General features: G+C 38.3%; 1 protein-coding gene across 1 annotated transcript; it reads right to left on the bottom strand.

Annotated features, from left to right (window-relative positions):
- Window positions 1–467: 467 nt before the first annotated feature.
- Window positions 468–20630, bottom strand: LOC144648629 (uncharacterized). The gene is made up of 9 exons (XM_078508136.1): window positions 20318–20630; window positions 18457–19101; window positions 17373–17912; window positions 14799–15434; window positions 7113–7328; window positions 4953–5600; window positions 3655–4191; window positions 2164–2975; window positions 468–689 (listed from the first exon to the last, which is right to left on the bottom strand). Exons 1-8 carry the CDS (start codon window positions 20520–20522, stop codon window positions 2344–2346), a joined length of 4059 nt encoding a protein of 1352 aa, XP_078364262.1. The 5' UTR covers window positions 20523–20630; the 3' UTR covers window positions 468–689; window positions 2164–2343.
- Window positions 20631–21412: the final 782 nt, after the last annotated feature.

The raw sequence follows: 21412 nt of genomic DNA, 5'->3' as shown, positions 1-21412 counted from the left end.
GAAGGTAGCCAGAATAACTCCAATTAATATTCCGAAAGTCAGCCACCCCATTGAAAATGCAGACGTGCGCCCAATATCTATACTTCCGGTCCTGTCAAAAGTGTATGAGAAGCTGGTACACCGCCAGGTTGTAGAGTTCATCGAAACTCGTACAATCTTTAAGGATAACATCTCAGGTTATCGGAAGGGGCACTCCACTACTACGGTACTCCTTGGTACTTCTTTTCAATAGAAACCTCATCTTCAAAGCCAAGGTGAGCGAATCAATGCCAAAAGGACATCCGGCACGTATCTCGTGTAAAAATGAAAAAATGCTGGATTCCGAAGGCGTCTCAGAAGATCGTATTTACGGTAGCATTGTATATTCAAATTAAAGTAAAATTAACCTTAATTTCGAGAAAATAAATTGTAATCGTACAATTTGTTATTGTAATTATCAATAGATCGGACTTTTTTTAAAAAAAATAAAATTCCTTACTGAATGATCCGATCTGTTCGCTAATACAATTAATTTATCCCTAGAATTGTTTCTCGAACAGACCGTTTTCCCATACAAAGCTTATATATTTAAGTTTTTATTTCTTACATTGACTAACCAATATATTTTTTATTTTCTACATATAACTGTCATTTTCATGTTTTGTCTCTATCTGTAAGATCCATCTATCAATAAAAACATTTTATCTTTACTAAAACGGCATTGTAAAAAAGCGGTTTTCTTACAATTATATATTTTGTAAAAAAAGCTGCATTTTTACACTTATATATTTGTAAAAAAAAAATGATTCGAAGGCTATAGCTTTCTTTCAATTAAAGCAAGTGTTCTGAATCTTTCTGTACGCTTAAAAGGCTTGAATTATTTGGCAGTGTCATTCTGTATTTTAATGTGTGAACATGTTTATGGCCGGTTTCTTTACAAAATTAGGTTTGCAAGAAAAAGGTCTGTCTGCTATACATGTAGCTCAGCAAAGACTAATTAAAACGGTTAGGTGTTTTCGTTTGTTTGAAATAAATTTAAATCGATAAACACTGGAGCAAGTTCTTCGTATTATATTCTAACTCTTAGCCTAAAAGCAGACGTTTGTTGTTTCAAACAGATTTAAATTTCAACTCGCCGATCGAAGGCCGCCGGAATGATGACTGTTTAGTTTTGATGAAGCAGCTGGCCTCAAATAATAAACCGCTTCCGTTCTTAATTTTCGCATCACCGAAGCACGAGATTCGTATGAATGTATTTTAAATAGAGCTAATTTTAAAAAGTGAATATCCTGATTTCACCAAATGATTTAGTTTTCGTGACCTCTGCATGACCCTTGCGTAAACATTCACATGTCGAAACATATTAGCCTGTTTCAGTCCCTCGTTTTTTTAGCAAACGAAAATCAATATCTTGATCGAAATGAAACAGGCTTGATGTACCGGGCATGCAAGATCGCTTCATTATCACGAACACTTCAAAAAGTGTAGCAACAAGGCAACTAAACAGATCTAGAAATGCTACACGTTTCGCATAATATTAACGTTGTGACTCAGTGTTCGACTGAGGCTTTAAGACAGTTGCGCTTTGGTATATGGGTTTTGGCATACCCTAATTCTCAACTCAAATTCTCTAAAGGTACTCTATGCAGCATCTTGTCCGTTTTTCTGTAAAAAAGCAACTTTTTTACAAAGATATTTCTTGTAAAAAAGCAGCTTTTTACAAATATATATTTTGGTAAAAAAGCAGCTTTTTTACAATTATATTCTTGTAAAAAAGCTGCTTTTTTACATAAAAAAGTAGTTTTTTTACAAATATATATTCCTGTAAAAAGCTGCTTTTTTACAATTATATAACTGTAAAAAAGCTGCTTTTTTACATAAAAAGCAGTTTTTTTACAAATATATATTCCTGTAAAAAATCTGCTTTTTTACAATTATAAAACTGTAAAAAGCTGCTTTTTTACATAAAAAAGCAGCTTTTTTACAAATATATATTCCTGTAAAAAAGCAGCTTTTTTACAATTATATAACTGTAAAAAAGCTGCTTTTTTACATAAAAAAGGCTTTTTTACAAATATATATTCTTGTAAAAAGGCTGCTTTTTTACAATTATATATTTGTAAGAAAGCTGCTTTTTTTATGTAAAAAAGCAGCTTTTTTACAAAAACCGTTTTTTTACACAACAATTATTAATGCTTTCAGATGAGATAAGCATTGAAGAAAAGATCGGAATCCCAGTTACTTGTATATGTTATATTAACACTGATTTCGTTACATAACTAATTGTAAAGCGTACTGTCCTTTCAAACTGTTCGAATAACACGGGACTTGAAACCATCTAAACTTGATACTTGTAATTTTTCTTTACGATGATGGCCTCAGTTTTATCTCAGCGAATTTGAGGGAAAGATCTCTTCTGAAGTTGTACCACCGGACACCTTTCCAATTATTAATTTCTCCCAGATATTTTCCGTTAAGATTGGAGTGCTGACAACTGTTGTACCACCAGGCTCCGGTAAAACGTACAGCACAGTTACTACCACTATCTCTGTCATTATCTCTGTCTTTAGTAGTAAACGCCATGTTATTATGATATATAAACGAATCTCCCGCTGTACCTGAATATGAACCCACTTCAAGTCGATACAGCGCCTGCTCATCACCGATGTTAAACGTGCCATATTTGGCATACGCTTTACCTCCGCTCCAGTCCTCCAACTCCACTCGTAGAGAGCTGGGTCTAGAGGCCGTCAGCCTGTGGATCTTATCGTTTCCTAACCAGAACTCAGCAGTCAGCTGACCAAAGCCTGCTTTGTAGTCGTTCCATCCCCGATAGAAGTCTACCGAACCATCCTGTCGTCTTTGAAACACTGTCCAACCTCCACCGTCAGTGCGCATGTCACAGTAGACAGAGAAGGATCCTCTTCCGTCTGGGTCGACAGAGTACAATCCACTTTGTGTTTGACCTGATTTAAATAAATCTGAACAATCTCGAGCTGAAATTAAATGAAACAGAAACCTCTGGTGACATAAAATACTGCATGAAAAATAAATTAGTTTGTCTTTCATGTTCGCATTTGTGCATCCTTGACATTTTGATTATATCCTGTTTGTAGAAATCAGAAGTAAGGGTGAAACAACACTCTCAAAAATAATATTCTAACTGATGACTCACAACCGCAAAGTTCACGAACTTCTGATCATATATGCTAGATTTAATCTTTGCAGCCGTTGTTTTTGGAAAGTCACGCAACGCTCCTTCTGGCGGGGGAAGGAGCATTGCCTGACGAGCCCAAACAACAGTTCCGAAAGAGGCTATAGTCATACTAATCCTTTCCGATGTTTGGCTAAAACGCCTGTACGCATGCGCAAGCCAGTTACCATGGAAGGGGTAGGCGCAGCCATCAGCATGGCATATCATAAACATTTAACTAAGTCGAAAGCTGATCCGTAGAATGAGCAATGTCGTGTATTAAGATGTGGATCTACTAAATTAAATGGTGCTGTGTGTGACGGCCTATGTAGGACTCCGTATGAAATATTTAAAGATTGATTGCAGCTTTAACGCAAAAAATCCTGTCAAAATAAAACTTCAACGCAATTCAAACGTAACTCAAAACCTATGCGATAAAAAAATGAATTACATGTTGTTTTTAAGTTCTCGTCTTCGCATACCTTTAACGACAACGTACGTCACAGCTTCAACATGAAACACTTTAGCACTTGTTGCAACACAAATGTAATTCCCTCTGTCACTGGTTGTTATGTCTCTAATAACTAACGCACCATTGATCTGCTGGGTCCGCCCAACTGGAAGTGCTGCTCCTTGTCTTTTCCAGCTGATGACTGGTTGTGGATCACCAGTAGCGCTACAATTTAACTTTAAAGTGTTGCCAATAACTGCAACAAATTCCACAGGCGGCTTTACGGTGAACTTTGGCAGGGAGACCACAACTAAGACAGTTCTCTTCGCAGCACTTCCCAAAAGGTTTCTGGCAGTGCAAATGTAGTTGTCAGAATCAGCTTTACGGACGTCAAGAAGTTTGATGGCACTGTTGTTGTACTGCACCCTCCCATGAGGTAACTGACCAAATGACTTGCTCCACGTGACCACAGGGTGTGGATGACCAGTCACGTGACAAGTGGGAAGAGTGACGTCACTTCCTTCAATAGCGTGAAGAGGTCCAGAATGAAGGGTAACACGAGGACGAACTGAAAGAGGGGAAAATAATAATCCGCATTTTTTTACCACAGAGACAAAGTTCTCGTGCACCGTTATGATATACCATAATAGTTATAAACATTTCATGTTAGCTCAACGAAATACAATAGAATCGACATAATTCTTGGTTAACGGATCAAAAGTGCCCTTCTGACTTATGTCATATGACGACGCAATCCGCCAGCGAATCTAAAATCAGCTGTCGTCTATATACTGATTAAAAAATAAGTAGCTGCAGTCAACTCTCGTCATAGCGGACACGCTCGGGGCGTCGTTTAGTGTCCGTTATAGCGAGAGTCCGTAATAGCGGGAGTCCAGTCCAGTCAATAGCGAGTGTCCGCAAAAGCGGGGTGTCCGCAAGGCGTGAGTTGACTGTATAAACCATGAATTTGACTCTAGTGTTTGTCATTATGGTTCTTTGTTTAAGCGTTTTTCGAATTCCTCACAAATCTTTTATTGGTTGGAATTATTCTTTTTTTTGAAGGCTGGTGTTCGATTGGTAAAAACAATGTCGAAGTTAATACACAATTTGTCATATTAACAGTTCAGGCCAATTTGCTGCCTGCTGTAGCTAAATTCTTCGCCGGGATTATTAAAATTCAAAACATTGCCAATTCATGTGCGAAGTTGGACTTGGCCACTGAAGTATAAAGAGACCTATAAGCCGAAGATATCCGAAGTACCACCTTTTAGAATCTCTTAAGCAGGGCTCAATGTAACCCTTTATGTTACGATAATAAAAGATACATACCGTTTACTTCTAACTGTGCCACAGCCCGAGCGTTTCCCAGGATGTTTGTCGCTGAACACTGATACACACCCGAGTCATTTCCGGTCACCTTCTTTAACTGCAACTTTCCGTCTGAAGCCGCTGACTGGGTGATTTCTGACTGATTGTCCAGTTTTCTCCACACTACCGCAGGCTCAGGATTACCGCTGGCTGAACACTGAAACGAGGCTGATCCACCTTCGTTCACTGTCAACATCACAGGAGAAACAACAACAGCAGGAGATGATATCGATTCACCAGGTTCTCCGTTACTTCCCGGCATGCCTGCGGGCCCCATGTCTCCTTTCTCACCTTTGGTTCCAGTCTCTCCCTTTAGCCCCGCAGGTCCCATAATGCCTTGCTTACCGCTCATTCCTGGCGATCCCATAATGCCTTTATCACCTTTGTTTCCAGTTCTTCCTTTCTGTCCCCTTCGTCCCCGGGCTCCTTTGTGTCCTCTTGGTCCAGGTGGGCCGGGAGGGCCTGGGGGACCTGACGAGCACGTGTCACCCTTTGACTTACACAGTTGCGATAAAAGAGTGATCATTGCTTCTGCTGTGTTTTTGTCTTCCGTCTCGTTTTTACTGGGGTCAGCTTGACGTCTGTTTCGATGCGGTTTTTGAAGCTCTACTAACAAAAGGAAAAGATTTTAAATGGACATAAAGGCGAGAGAAAAAGCTACTGTTTTATTACATTATACTTTTTTTATTTATATTACGAAAGTTTAACTCGTTTTAAGTAGTAACTCTTCTTTCTTTTAAACGTTAGTAGTACAACAGAATGTTACCCGATCAAGCCAATCCAGGATCAGCCCAAAGTTTGATTTCAGTTATGTGACTTTCAATGAGGATTTCTGTTTACAACTTACATTTTCCCCGTCACTTCTGACTTTAATAATAATAATAATAATAATAATAATAATAATAATAATAATAATAATAATAATAATAATAACGAATTTATTACAGTATATCCATTTGACATGGCTCTTCATCTGTAATGTGCTAACTACAAAAATAATAATAAATAAATTAAAAAGTTTTAACTTTTTTAATTGTTTAATGTTTAAAAATATTAAACAATAAAAATAAATCTACATTATTTCTCTTTTAACTTCACTTAATAAATATTTAAAAGTGTCCTTTGAAAATTGTTTGTGTTTTTTCACTTATTTCAAACTGCACAAAACATAAGCAGCGAAAAACACTTTTACACAAAGGAAAATAAAACTTAGAGCAATAACAAATCCTGGATTAACGTTAATCGTCTTTTAAACAACGCGACCCAGTTGAAAACATGTATTTGTTGAATTGCTCTTTGTTTTTACCATTTTACCACGAGACTGACTGAGACAGCAACATATATTCATATCACAAATAAACACTTTCATTCGAGACAAAAAAACATGATAGAAATGATAACATTGCTTCAGAAGATAGCATATCCAAAATGTATGGAAATCCTCTGGGGTAAAAAACGTTACAACCTGTGAGTTTCGTCACAAGCTGTTTTCTTTTGTTCATGCATTATCACACGGTCAGCAATATTCAAAAGAAAGTTCGTTCAAATTCTTTCAAAGTTGTCTGCATAAGGTTTGAGAGAACTTGACCTGCTAACCTTCGGTTTGTTTGCCACAGCACACAGGAAGCGCGGAGAACACGCAACTGATGAGACAGTATTATGAAGATGATTGTAAAAATACTTGTAATTATAAGGACTTTAAGCCTGTGTACAGCAAACTTCCAAAAGTATCGACCATTCAAAAGTAGCAACCTGAAATGTTCTTTGGGCGATTTTTGAGCATTTGGGAAATAGCAGTGAAGATACAAAGGAAGCCAAAGGAATGTACATCGAGTACTCTCTTTGGCAACGTCTCTTCTTTTGATCTCTAATGAATATCATAATTTTTGTATATATAAAACAAAACCAGCTCTCATTTCAAGCGCTGGTGTTGTGCATGCTTTCACATTTGACACGATTATAAAATGGTCGATCGGTTGGGTCATATGTACTCGGGCACAAGTCAGACAAGTCTTAGCTACACATCGTTAGCAGTGGTAGGAAAAGGTTCCTAATGATCCGAGACTGCTTAAATTATTTTCACTATCGGAACTACGCGATATTTTCCGAAGCCGGACTTACCAGGAAAATTCTTGATTGTCTTCAAGTTTTGGTTGTTTGACAATGACGGCGACTTGGCTTCCGCAACGCTTTCAAGAGCGTTGATTCTCTCCTTCTGCTCATTCAACTGTAGCTCAACTCGAAAGAATCCAACGCAATAAAACACAATAGACAAAACAGAAATGACGGAAGAAAACGAAGGCAAACTTTGCTTTTCAGCACTCATTTCGGGATGATTTTACTGCAATCCGTATTTTAACCAGAGACACCAGAGTTGTTCAGTAATGGCTTCAGCTCGTTATGCGATACCGAGATCACGAGTACGGGTTGTGACTTGCTAAACTGTTCGGTTATTTATGGAAGCTCAAATTCGCTTTCGAATTTAGTCCTAAATTTGACAGTTCTCAGAAATTAAGGGTCAATAGTTGCGCTGACAATATAGGATCACAGGTAGCCCAAGCTCCTAAAGGAGCCGTCAACATATAGACCACATACGACATTGCGTAATAACGTTATTATAAGGGTTTGTCTGGGAATATAACGATCGTAAAAAATAATTCAAAATAGAGGAAAAATATCCAATAAAATTCACTTAACTATCCTCTTCTGTCTATATCTTGTGTTTCTATGCCGTTTGGAGGCGATTTGAAGCCATTTCAGTGGGTTTTAGGTTCGCTGGTTTCCTATCATTTAAGTGTTTGTATGGGAATATAACGATCGTAAAAAATAATTCAAAATAAAGGGGAAAATATCCGATAAAATCGACTTACCTATCCTCTTCTATGCAAATCTTTTGTTTCTATGCCGTTTGGGGGCGTTTTGAAGCGATTCCAGTGGGTTTTAGGTTCGCTGGTTTCCTCTCTAACTGGAATCGCTTCAAAACGCCCCCAAACGGCATAGAAACACAAGATTTACATAGAAGAGGATAGGTAAGTCGATTTTGTCGGATATTTTCCCTTTATTTTGAATTATTTTTTTACGATCGTTGTTCCCATACAAACCCTTAAATGATAGGAAACCAGCGAACCTAAAACCCACTGAAATGGCTTCAAATCGCCTCCAAACGGCATAGAAACACAAGATATAGACAGAAGAGGATAGTTAAGTGAATTTTATTGGATATTTTTCCTCTATTTTGAATTATTTTTTACGATCGTTATATTCCCATACAAACCCTTTATAATAACGTTATTACGCAATGTCGTATGTGGTCTATATGTTGACGGCTCCTTTAGGAGCTTGGGCTACCTGTGATAGGATTAATAGAAATCTTATCGGCTTCATTTCAGCTGTCATTTAAGTTGAAATACGAGTATTTGTTGAAAGACTGGGAATATTCTAGGAAAAAAATAAAATAAAATTGTCGGTATTTCCGGAGTTCAGCAAAATAAAGCCAAGTTCATTACAGAACAGATCTTTGTCATGCTACTATAAATAGTTTTGATTCGCACAACAGGGAAAGAAATAGAAAACGAGATTTTATGGAACAATCACCTTATTACAATTGGCGGGAAATCTGTCTTTTATAAAAAAGTGGTACGATGCCGGCGTAAAGACCCTGTCGGACATTCTGGACGATGAAGGAAAGTTCTTGTCTTTTGCTGAATTTACCAAAAATTATAAATTAAAACAAATTTTCTATGCTATATAGGGTTGTGCAATGCTATTCCAAAGTATTGGAGGGAAGCGTTTAACTGCGATCCAGAAAATAAATTGGTTTGTACGGAGCAGTCGACACAACCGTTCATCAGTTCATTCTGGACTTGCCAACAAGCACGTTTATTTTACTTCCCCAAAGCGTTCCAAAAACCTACAGCAGAATCTCGTCTAATCAAGGCCGGTTTTAGTAATCAGAACATCTCTGCGGTATATCTACTTCCATTTAAAGTCACAAAAAATATAAAACTCTCGATGTTTCAATTCAAAATAAACCACCATATCCTTTACACTCGTGATAAACTTTTTAGAGCTAAAATTACTGACGATGATGAATGTCAATTGTGTGGAACAAGACAAACGCTACAACATTTGCTTGCAGAATGTCAGCATGTCCAAATTTTCTCGAACCTCTTTACCTCTTGGTGGAACTCTTGCAACTCACTCAAGGTGGCTCTGACCAACAAAGATCAAATATATGCATATCACCCCGAGCAACGATCTTTCCGCGTGCTCAATCTTTGCCTGATTGTAGCTCCATACTACATCTACACCGTGCAGCCAAAGAAAGTGAATCCTTTAGTCATTTCCTTTAAATAAAAGCTGTTGTAGTTATCTTCCTTTATTCTCTAGCCCAGGCGGGTTTCCTTTTTTTACTGAAAAGGACGACCTGGATTGTGAGGGGGTTACTCGGGGGAGGGGGGGGGGGGTGGGGGGAGGGATGAGATGTGGCGGAACCTAGCGAAATCCCACTCTGACTTTGAAGGTTCCTCAATGCGTGTAACTTTTTCATTTCTTTTTCAGTTTACAAAACTACAGATTCTGTTTGTGGATGTTGACATTGGCCAGCTGGATTACTTCATGCACGGACTCAAGCGAAAAACGGTCAGAAAGAAATCCATTTTCAGGAAAAAAAAGCGCAAATATACAAAGCAGTCAGCTCAACGGAAAACGAAACGCTATTATTTCCAGAACATATCGACACAGAAATCTGCAGAAGAATCGCCATCTGCTTAGCAGAACAAAGAACTAACTAGAAAATCCTCATTTGTATAAAAAAAAAATTCGCCGTTTGCTTTATCATTGGAATTCTCGTGTCCAAATATTGTAAATTTTGTTCATAACGAAAAGTTACTTTGCAGTGATCAAATCACTTTTTACTGCTGATATTCGCAAATTGTATTTCCCAGGCGACAAGAGGTGTTATATACTTGTACTTAGAGCGTGGCTTAAAGACCGCAATTGCAGAGTTTATTTGTGAAAGAAAACAAATTATTTATTGAATATGATTGTTTAGCGTTTATATTTATCTATTTTTGTCAAATTAATGCACGTTCATGGTTGGTAGCTGGAATAAATAGAACGTGTTTTAGTTGCCTTAGAAGGAGAATCCTGAGGTTTCTTACGAAGAATTACATTATGCACATATGTTTTTTTTTTCTTGGGTGCTTTTCCAAGATAAAACCGGGAAAATAATGTTGGAACATTAATAAACTGACCAGAAATGTTTGATTCTTTTATTTGTGTATTCTTTATATAATTATAAAATGTTCATGCTTTGCTGTTGTACTATTCTCTACTACTAGTTGATTTGCTCACTGTAGAAAATTTTGCCATTTCCTCGCATTGCCATGTGACTGCTCGTGCTGGTAGTACAAGTAATGCTTTGCGCGTTCTCAGTAAAAATTAACTCCTCCTAAAGGAACTACGTAACGGACAAATCATCTTGAAAAAATTGGCAAGTTTTTTCAAGTTTGTCATTAGCAATCCATCTTAATCTTTGTTAGTCAAAAACATTCTTGTTTATTTTCGGGTTTTCATTACTCCGTTGGTGCTTTTCTTTGTTAGAAAATTATTTTTTCAAGCCTAGGTTTCCTTCAATTTGAAAGTGATGGAAAAAATGACTTTAAATACCGTGGCATAGCTCCTTTAAGGGAGCTGGTAATAGTTTGCAGCACTGTCCAGCTCTAATACTTTGATGGGTCAGTGCTACCACTCTATCAGTTGCTGCTACAGTAATGGTATCAAACGAATGCCCAATCATTGTTCAATAAATTGTGCTTATTTTCTTGACATTATTGATTATCATAGCAACAGTATAACCTGTCAAAAACAGTCACTTTATCAAGCTCTGCACATATCCTCGTTGCACGCCTATGGCATCAACAGTCTTTTGGACTTTTCCCATAACTTAATCTTTAAATGGCGGGTTTTATATACTAAAGCACAACTTGTGCACCGGCGCCTTTCTTCATATGGCTTACTTAGGGCCTGTTTATATGGAGGAGAGTTGTCCCTGGTAGGAGAGTTACCCTGTCCCCCGAGCCATCTTTTACCGAGCGTTTATATGAGAAAGTTGTCCCTGTTGAAAGAGCCAAAACTTGGCCCTGTCGGTTCAAAAGACTGGCGAGAGTTATTTTGAAAAATCTATTATGACGGCCATTTCTAAAATCAGGAACGCTGAAACTTTGACGAAGACCATTTTGGACATTCTCGTCCCCAGAGGTCGCGATCCTTCTGGTCAGCACCCGGGATCGAGACCCCGGGTGCTGACCAGAAGGATCGCGGCCTCTGGGGACGAGAATGCATTTTGGACAAATTTACCGCCGACTTCGATGTTGTTTTGGCCGATTGCAGCATTTGCGCATGCTCCGTATGTGTCAACTTGTCCCTGGTAGGCGAGGCAAAAATAACAAAACTGTTTATATGGAAAAAAGTTGGCTCGCTCCCCAGGGTCACTCTACCTTCAAAGCGAGTGACCCTCTACCCAGGGTCACCCTGCCCCCCGAGCCAACTTTGCAATTTCTCATATTTAAAACAGTTCGCAGCTATTTATAAAGAAACGTATGAAAAGCTCTCTCGCCTGGGGTGGCTCGGTATGGAGGGTAACCCTCCTACCAGGGACAACTCTCCTCCATATAAACAGGCCCCTAGACTACGAGCAGTCCTTTCTTTTCTTTGCTCGTCGAACGTAAAGCGGTAAAAAACAAGTGTAAAAATGGCCGTGAAAAGTTTTCCACTTGCGCTCTTTCTCGTTTTGATCTTGATAGCCTAAGAAAAAAGAGGAAATGCCCGTAGTCTATCGATTTGCCTGCTCACGTACTTAGCTTCATTTCTTTCTTTCATTCCTCCATATTTTCTAAGTTATTTATTAACTACCTATTACAAAAAAACTGGTACATTGAGACAGAAAAGAAAACTAAAATGTAAAATTAATACAATACGCTACTTACAACAGGCTACATTAAGTACGTTACTTACAATACAATTGTATTAGACTAACTGACTTATGATCACTATTCAAACGTCAACTTATTATAAACCCTGAACCCTGCATAAACTTATATTCTTTAATCGTGAAAACTGAAAACAGCGAGCCAGGCCTTGGATGCGAACAAGTTGCAGTTACCTTAAGGTTACTATTGTTAGCGGCTACTAATTTTAGCGATTTTAGCGAGTTGGGCCAAAATCACTAAATTTAGTACTCGCTCAAATTTGTCTTGGTCAAATTTAATACTCATTAAATTTATGTACTCCCCCCTCCACCCCAAAGAAAAAACAAAATTAAACATAAGTCGACTTAAAAAATTCTTCAAGAAATGGATGCCGGTAACGTTGTTATTTCTGGAATGAAAAAATGCAAATGTTAGATAGATTTCTAGTGTCCTCTTTTGTCCGTTCAATTTTAAGTGAGTTTGTACTTTTAATGAACATTTATTCCCATCTTAGCTATATATATTTTGTTAAAAACTAGCCTTTGAACGACAAGCAACAGCCGGAAATACGTGTGCGTTCGCAGACCGTCATCAAAAACTGGTTTACACGGTATCACTGATTTTTAAAAATTTTCGGAAAAATCGCTAAATTACTGATAGTCGCTAAATCTTGCTCAGAAAAATCGCTAAAATTAGTAGTCGCTAATAATAGTAACCTTCAGGTAATTCAAACAGTACACGGGGACAAAATAAGAGAAAAAAAGTTGAGTTCATCCCTTACTACAGTGATCTATTTACGATTTTTGTCAAACGTGTACTAGAAGAACTTGAAAAACAGCCAACACACCAAACACGCACATTTTGTAGCTTATTACTTTGAAACATATTCTAACAATTCACAGTTAGAAGCCGGGTCCTCTGCTAACTATGAACAGTTATGGTATCGTACAAAGCCAAACTGTTTTGATTAGGGAAGTGTGATTGGAAGTGTGACACCAACTGTCTGAGAAAATTTATCGGCTTTAAACAAAATTTATTGGCTTCAAAATTCGAGTTAAGACTTTCATATTCGGTGCGCATAAAGCTTGTATTCCTGGAGAAATGGCACAAGGATGTTTGAATCTTTTTCTAGTTTCTACTCCTGATAAATAAGAGTGGGGGCTATACAAACAAGACACCATCTTTTTAGGTGGGAAAGGTAGGATACATAAAGACACCACCTGTCTGTTTGCAGAGTGGTGGGTCCTGTCGGAGTACAATAGTTTTGACCATTTCCCTTACCACTAAAGGCTGGTTCTCATAAAATCGCCCCAATCGTTTCTTCACTTGGGCCGATCACAATCGCTTGGATCGCCCGTGTTCTATCCTTCTAGCTTCTCTTTCCCTTCTTCGCCGAAAACTGAAATAACTGAAAAGATATCACGCCACGAGTTTGAAGGCTGCCATTGTGTTGGATCTAGGGCTAAAATGATTGTTTGTCGTGGGTCTTCGCTCATACCAGACGATCGGGACGATCATATGAGAACCCCCGATCGCTTCCAATCGCTTCGATCGCCTACGATCGTCTCAGTACTTGCAAATGATCGATGCGATAGAAACGATCGGAGCGATCATATGAGAATCCACCATAAGTGACGAGTGATCAATTAATCGGCTTTTTGCATGCAATATTAATCAGTGGCAGCAGGAGCCCATGGTGGCTGATAGTTTCACTAAAAATAAAGACAAAAGTTTTTGGCCATTTCCTGACAAGAAAGATTGACTAGTGGATTAATTAATTTTATTATGTAAACTGCGGTTGTTTATCGGGATTTTGACCACCGAGAAAAACAGTATCACGGCGTGTGTAAAATTACGATAATTTTTACGTGTGTTTGATATCACCAATCACGTGCTGACAAGTTTGCCATGTTTTAATGGTGAATGAGCCAAAGTTTATCGATATTAAGTCGAAGCATCTTCGGATCTTCCTTGGAAATATTCGATAATCTTCGGCAATTTTCTGACATTTTCGAAAAAGTTCGGAAAATGTTCAGAACGTATGACCTTCTGGCAACATTTTAAAAATGTTCGGAAATCTTCGGGAAATGGTCGGAAATCTTCGAAAAATCGTCAAAAACCTTGTTATTTGTAGGTTTATAAAATAGACAAAATAATACATGGTTGCTTGCAGATATCGCTACGAAATTTATCTGCTCGTGTTCAAATCGATATGAACACTCGAAGATAAATTTCAAATCTCTGCACAACCATGTATATATTATATATTCTCTATGTAGAAAAAATATACTTAGCACGAAGCTAACTAATACCGTAATGTTGACAATCGTTTTATAGACGGCGTGCTTTTACTTATAACTTATACATTTTGCTTTTTATATTGATTAACAAGAATGTTTCTATATATATTTTGTATATATGTCTGGATTTATCAAAACCAGGTCAAAGGAAAAGTAAGATAGTTCCTAGCGAGGAAAAAAATCGTTTACAGCGATTTTCGCTAAAAACGGTGACAATTTCAAGAGTTAACCCGGGTTTTGATTACTGAATCCAGACATATATAACCTGATAACTGTAGTCTTTACTTTTATCTTTTTTCCGTACAAAGCGAATGTGATCATTTTGTTATTTTATAGTGCTATTGATGTTTTAATCTTTATTGCTTTTTTCTATACTTTCAGATAAGGCTAACACTGAAGAAAAGATCAGAATGTTATAGTTCCTTGCTATATTAACAATTTCGTTACATAACTGGTTGTAAAGTGTAATGTCCGTTTAAAATGTTCGAATACACAGGACTTGAACCAACCAAACCTGGTACTTGTAATTTTTCTCTACGATGATGACCTCAGTTTCATCTCAGCGAATTTGAGTGAAAGATTATTTCTGAAGGTGAGCCACCGGGCACCTTGATGATAACGTTTTTCTCCCAGGTATCTTCCGTTAAGATTGGAGTTCTGACATCTGTTGTACCACCAGGCGCCGGTATTAATTACAGCACAGTTACCACTATACCTGTCATTATCTCTGTGTTTAGTACTAAACGCCATGCTATTAAGATTCTGAGCACCTGTTATCGAATCTCCCGCTGTACCTGAATATGAACCCACTTCAAGTCGATACAGCGCCTGCTCATCACCGATGTTGAACTTTCCATATTTGGCATACACTCTAACGCCGTTCCAGTCCTCCAGCTCCACTCGTAGAGAGCTGGGTCTAGAGGCCGTCAGTCGGTGGAGGTTGTCGTTTCCTAACCAGAACTCAGCAGTCAGCTGACCAAAGCCTGCTTTGTAGTCGTTCCATCCCCGATAGAAGTCTACCGAGCCATCCTGTCTTCGCTGAAACACTGTCCACCCTCCACCGTCAGTGCGCATGTCACAGTAGACAGAGAAGGACCCTTTACCGTCTGGGTCGACAGAGTACACTCCACTTTGAGTAACGCCTGATTGTAGCAGATGTAAACAATCTCGGCCTGAAATGAAACAGTAACATCTCATGGCATAAACAACTGAGAAGCGAAAATAGTTATTGGTTTGCCTTCTTTCTTGTCAGCATAAAAGTGTTTGTGTGTGCTTCGCATTTTGGTTTGAACTGTTATTGAAATCAAATGTTAAATAACTACGAGAACCGAGCAACAATTTTACATATACAGTATGTTGCCCTATTTCCCGGACACCCCTATTTCCGGATACTTCGACTTAAAAATTTCGTATATCGTCGTAACAGTAAAATTAAGTTAAATAAAAAGTTCAGAAGACTTAGCGATTAGTCTGCTTTCGTTTGCTCTTTTTTCGGCCGAGCTGCACTCCGTTTAGAGGGGAAAATTCAAGTTTTCGTGGAGGTAGGTAAAAATTATTTTCTTCGTAAATTTGATTTTTACAGCGCGTCAAACTACATCGTTTCAATAAAGCGCTCTGCTCTCGCAAAGTGCGCGATATATTATATTTATTTATATATTAAAGTAAAGGTAAAAGGACTAGGTTTATCAGCATATAATAAATTTTCAGTTTTCGCTCTTAATTTCCGAGCACGGTCACCAAAGAGTTAAGTTGAATTTTTGACGAGGTGTGCCTAATTCCGGACGCATACCTACAGCAAACTTGTTTACCTATTTGAAAACAATTTTATGGAATAGGTCTTGAAAAACAAGCATTTTTGTAACTGTCTGTGCTGTATTAAAGCTTCGATACCTGTTTTGGTATTGATTAATCTTCCTTGGCGAACTTCGTTTCAAGTGGCCGAAACATTCGCTGAACATTGTTTATGACAATGGCCTGATGATTTCCTCGCTAAAATTGAAAGAAAAATGCTTTAAATTTTGCCGGAAAGACAAATTTTCAAAAGAATAATCCTTTATTTAGCCCTAATGACTTATATTTTGCCATGATCGGGAATAATATTTCCGAGAGAAAGGGAGTATTTTCCTCGTAACGATCGTCCGGAATTAGGGCAACTCGTCCGGAATTAGGGCACCGAATTTGACCAACTCTTTCCATGATCACAAAGAAGCCAAAGAGATTTAGAAGATAAAACTCCACGACCTACTTACCAGCAGTGGAAGCTATATTGTGGGTAAGTTTCAGCTCGTAAGTGCTGTTTTGAAGTAAGATATTACGGTAAGTGCAAAAAGTGTCCGGTAATAGGGCAACATACTGTATCGCGTCTTTTAGTACATTAAAAAAATAGCGTTTGCTATTTGGGTTATCAGTTTTCATTGAATTAGGAATTGTTCTAAATGGCATTAGCATAACCACTCTGACCTACTATTGGTTATCGCGCAATCTGATTGGCTACACAGGTGCCTACTATTGATCCGTAGAAGGCTCTCGGAGCGCGTGCTTAGTCTTCGCTGAATTTTATCAATCAAAACATTCAATAAATCAACTCTAGCTATATTTTGTGTTTAATAGATCGGTCAGTGAGTTATGCTAACACAATTAGACGGCTCGCTCTCGCTTCCTACCGGCTTTTGATAGTTGGCTCGGGGCTTCGCCCCTCGCCAACTATCAGCCGGTAGAAACCTCGAGCATGCCGTCTAATTGTTAAATAGTTACGGTGAAACATCTGTCTATGCATGAAAGTAAATCGGTTCAAAATAAGACCTTTTCATCTTTTGGGTAATCTATGGGCAATCTACCACTTAGCTACTATATAAAGCAAATAGGGATCAATTTAGGTTTCTGGGAAACTGCTCACCTACCCCCTCCCCAAACCTAACATTAACCCTTACTTATCGCTTTGGGCAAAATGTTAGGTTTGGGGAGGGGGTAGGTGAGCAGTTTCCCAGAAACCTAAATTGATCCGCAAATAGCAGCTAGCACCAGCAAGGTAGATTTATACCAGTTAGACAGTGAATACATTCAAAACTTTATCTTTAAAAGTTTAGTAAATTAAATGTTGTTAACAGTACCTTTAATAACCTCAACGAGGGTCACAGTTTCGACATTAAACACTCCAGCACTTGTGGCAACACAAATATAATTCCCTGTATCACTCGTTGTTGTGTCTCTAATAACTAAAGCGCCATTGATCTGCTGGGTCCGCCCAACTGGTAGTGCTGCTCCTTGTCTTTTCCAGCTGATGACTGGTTGTTGATCACCAGTAGCGCTACAATTTAACCTCAAAGTGTCGCCAGTAGCTGCAACCACTTTCACAGGCGGTTTAACAGTGAACTGCGGCAGGGAGACCACAACTAAGACAGTTCTCTTTACAGCACTTCCTAAAAGGTTTCTTGCAGTGCAGATGTAGTTGTCGGAATCAGCTTTACGCACGTCAAGAAGTTTGATGACACTGTTGTTGTACTGCACCCTCCCTTGAGGTAACTGACCAAATGAATTGCTCCACGTGACCACAGGTTGTGGATTTCCAGTCACGTGACAAGTGGGAAGAGTGACGTCACTTCCTTCAATAGCGTACAGAGGTCCAGAATGAAGGCTGACATGGGGGTGAACTGCAAGAAAGGAAAACAATGTTCCTCTTTTTACCACAGAGACAAAATTGTCGTGCACCGTTATAACATTTCTAAACCTTTCATGCTAGTTTAACCAAATACAATAGAATCGATATAATTTTTAGTTATGGTTAATAGAGATAGAGCTAATATTATAAAGCTAAGTCATATAACCTCACAAATCAACCATTTTGGATTTGATGGATCAGCTTTGGGAGATGTTGATGACGAGGTATAAATGACAGCTGTCAATATCGTTAATAAGTTATAAAATTGAGTGTCTGTCTAGTTTTATGCCATGATGATTTCTTGTTAATTTTTGGACAGCGTAGTTCGATTTGTCATATTAAGAGTTGGGTCAGTTTAATAATCACGCCGCTGTAGCTAAATTCTTTCCCAGGATTATTCAATTTCCAAACATTGCCAATTCATATATATTTTTTGCAGAAGTGAACTTAGCCACTGAAAGATATCTGAATTACTACCTTTTTAAATCTATTAAGCGGGGGGTAAATTTTACCTTATACGTTAGAATAAAACATACCGTTTACTTCTAACTGCGCCACAGCCCGAGCGTTTCCCAGGATGTTTGTTGCTGAACACTGATACACACCCGAGTCATTTCCGGTCACGTTCTTTAACTGCAACATTCCTTCTGAAACCGCTGACTGAGCAATTTCTGACTGATTGTCCAGTTTTCTCCACATTATTGCAGGCTCAGGATTACCGCTAGCTGAACACTGAAACGAGGCTGGTCCACCTTCGTTCACTGTCAACGTCACAGGAGAAACAACAACAGCAGGAGACGAAATCGATTCACCAGGTTCTCCTTTACTTCCCGGCATGCCTGCGGGCCCTATGTCTCCGTTCTCACCTTTGGTCCCAGTCTCTCCCTTTAGTCCCGCAGGTCCCATAATGCCTTGCTTGCCGCTCATTCCTGGCGATCCCATAATACCTTTATCGCCCTTGTTTCCAGTTCTTCCTTTCTGTCCTCTTCGTCCCCGGGTTCCTTTGTGTCCTCTTGGTCCAGGTGGACCGGGAGGGCCAGGGGGACCTGACGAGCACGTGTCACCCTTTGATTTACACAGTTGCGATAAAAGTTTGATCATTGCTTCTGCTGTGATTTTATCTTCCGTCGCGTTTTTACTGGAATCTGCTTGACGTCTGTTTCGATGGGTTTTTTGAATTTCTACCAACAAAAAAAAATGTAAATGGCGCCTGTACCAGAAAGGCGAGAGAAAAAGCTATTGTTTTCTTACATTATATTTTTTATTTATATTAAATAGTTTAACTCGTTTTATGATTAAGTAGTAACTCTTCTTGCTTTTAAACGTTAGTAGTACAACAGAATATTAATGATTTTAGTTATGTGACTTTCAATGAGGATTTCTGTTTACATCTTTATACATCACCGGTCACTTTTGACTTTGACTTATTTCAAACTGCACAAAACATTAGCAGTGAAAAACACTTACGCAAAAGAAAATAAAACTTAGAGTAACAATAAATCCTGGATTAACGTTAATCGTCTTTTGAACAACGCGGACCAGTTGAAAACATGTATTTGTTGAATTGCTCTTTGTTTTTTTTTTTTACCACGAGACTCACTGAGACAGCAACATATATTCATATCACAAATAAACACTTTCATTCGAGACAAAAAACATGATAGAAATGATAACATTGCTTCGGAAGATAGCATATCCAAAATGTATGGAAATCCTCTGGGGTAGAAAACGTTACAACCTGTGAGTTTCGTCACAAGCTGTTTTCTTTTTGTTCATGCATTATCACGCGGTCAGCAATATTCAAAAGAAAGTTCGTTCAAATTCTTTCAAAGTTGTCTGCATAAGGTTTGAGAGATCTTGACCTGCTAACCTTCGGTTTGTTTGCCACAGCACACAGGAAGCGCGGAGAACACGCAACTGATGAGACAGTATTATGAAGATGATTGTAAAAATACTTGTAATTATAAGGACTTTAAGCCTGTGTACAGCAAACTTCCAAAAGTATCGACCATTCAAAAGTAGCAACCTGAAATGTTATTTGGGCGATTTTTGGGCATTTGGGAAATAGCATTAAAAATACAAAGGAAGCCAAAGGAATGTACATCGAGTACTCTCTTTGGCAACGTCTTTTCTTTTTGATCTCTAATGAATATTATAATTTTTTTTATATAAAACAAAACCAGCTCTCATTTCAAGCGCTGGTGTTGTGCATGCTTTCACATTTGACACGATTATAAAATGGTCGATCGGTTGGGTCATATGTACTCGGGCAGATAAGTCAGATAAGTCTTAGCTACACATCGTTAGCAGCGGTAGGAAAAGGTTCCTAATGATCCGAGACTGCTTAAATTATTTTCACTATCGGAACTACGCGATATTTTCCGAAGCCGGACTTACCAGGAAAATTCTTGATTGTCTTCAAGTTTTGGTTGTTTGACAATGACGGCGACTTGGCTTCCGCAACGCTTTCAAGAGCGTTGATTCTCTCCTTCTGCTCATTCAACTGTAGCTCAACTCGAAAGAATCCAACGCAATAAAACACAATAGACAAAACAGAAATGACGGAAGCAAACGAAGGCAAACTTTGCTTTTCAGCACTCATTTCGGGATGATTTTAACAATCCGTATTTTAACCAGAGACACCAGAGTTGTTCAGTAATGGCTTCAGCTCGTTATGCGATACCGAGATCACGAGTACGGGTTGTGACTTGCTAAACTGTTCGGTTTCGAATTTAGTCCTAAATTTGACAGTTCTCAGAAATTAAGAGTCAATAGTTGCGCTGACAATATAGGATTAATAGAAATCTTATTGGCTTCATTTAAGTTGAAATACGAGTATTTGTTGAAAGACTGGGAATATTCTAGGAAAAAAATAAAATAAAATTGTCGATATTTCCGGAGTTCAGCAAAATAAAGCCAAGTTCATTACAGAACAGATCTTTGTCATGCTACTATAAATAGTTTTGATTCGCACAACAGGGAAAGAAATAGCAAACGAGATTTTATGGAACAATCACCTTATTACAATTGGCGGGAAATCTGTCTTTTATAAAAAGTGGTACGATGCCGGCGTAAAGACCCTGTCGGACATTCTGGACGATGAAGGAAAGTTCTTGTCTTTTGCTGAATTTACCAAAAAATATAAATTAAAACAAATTTTCTATGCTATATAAGGTTGTGCAATGCTATTCCAAAGTATTGGAGGGAAGCGTTTAACTGCGATCCAGAAAATAAATTGGTTTGTACGGAGCAGTCGACACAACCGTTCATCAGTTCATTCTGGACTTGCCAACAAGCACGTTTATTTTACTTCCCCAAAGCGTTCCAAAAACCTACAGCAGAATCTCGTCTAATCAAGGCCGGTTTTAGTAATCAGAACATCTCTGCGGTATATCTACTTCCATTTAAAGTCACAAAAAATATAAAACTCTCGATGTTTCAATTCAAAATAAACCACCATACCCTGATAAACTTTTTAGAGCTAAAATTACT

The sequence above is a fragment of the Oculina patagonica genome, chromosome 4 (genome assembly GCF_052425735.1).
Source record: "Oculina patagonica isolate OP01 chromosome 4, crgOcupat, whole genome shotgun sequence".
NCBI lineage: Eukaryota > Metazoa > Cnidaria > Anthozoa > Scleractinia > Oculinidae > Oculina > Oculina patagonica.
This window is presented reverse-complemented; position numbering and strand designations above follow the sequence as displayed.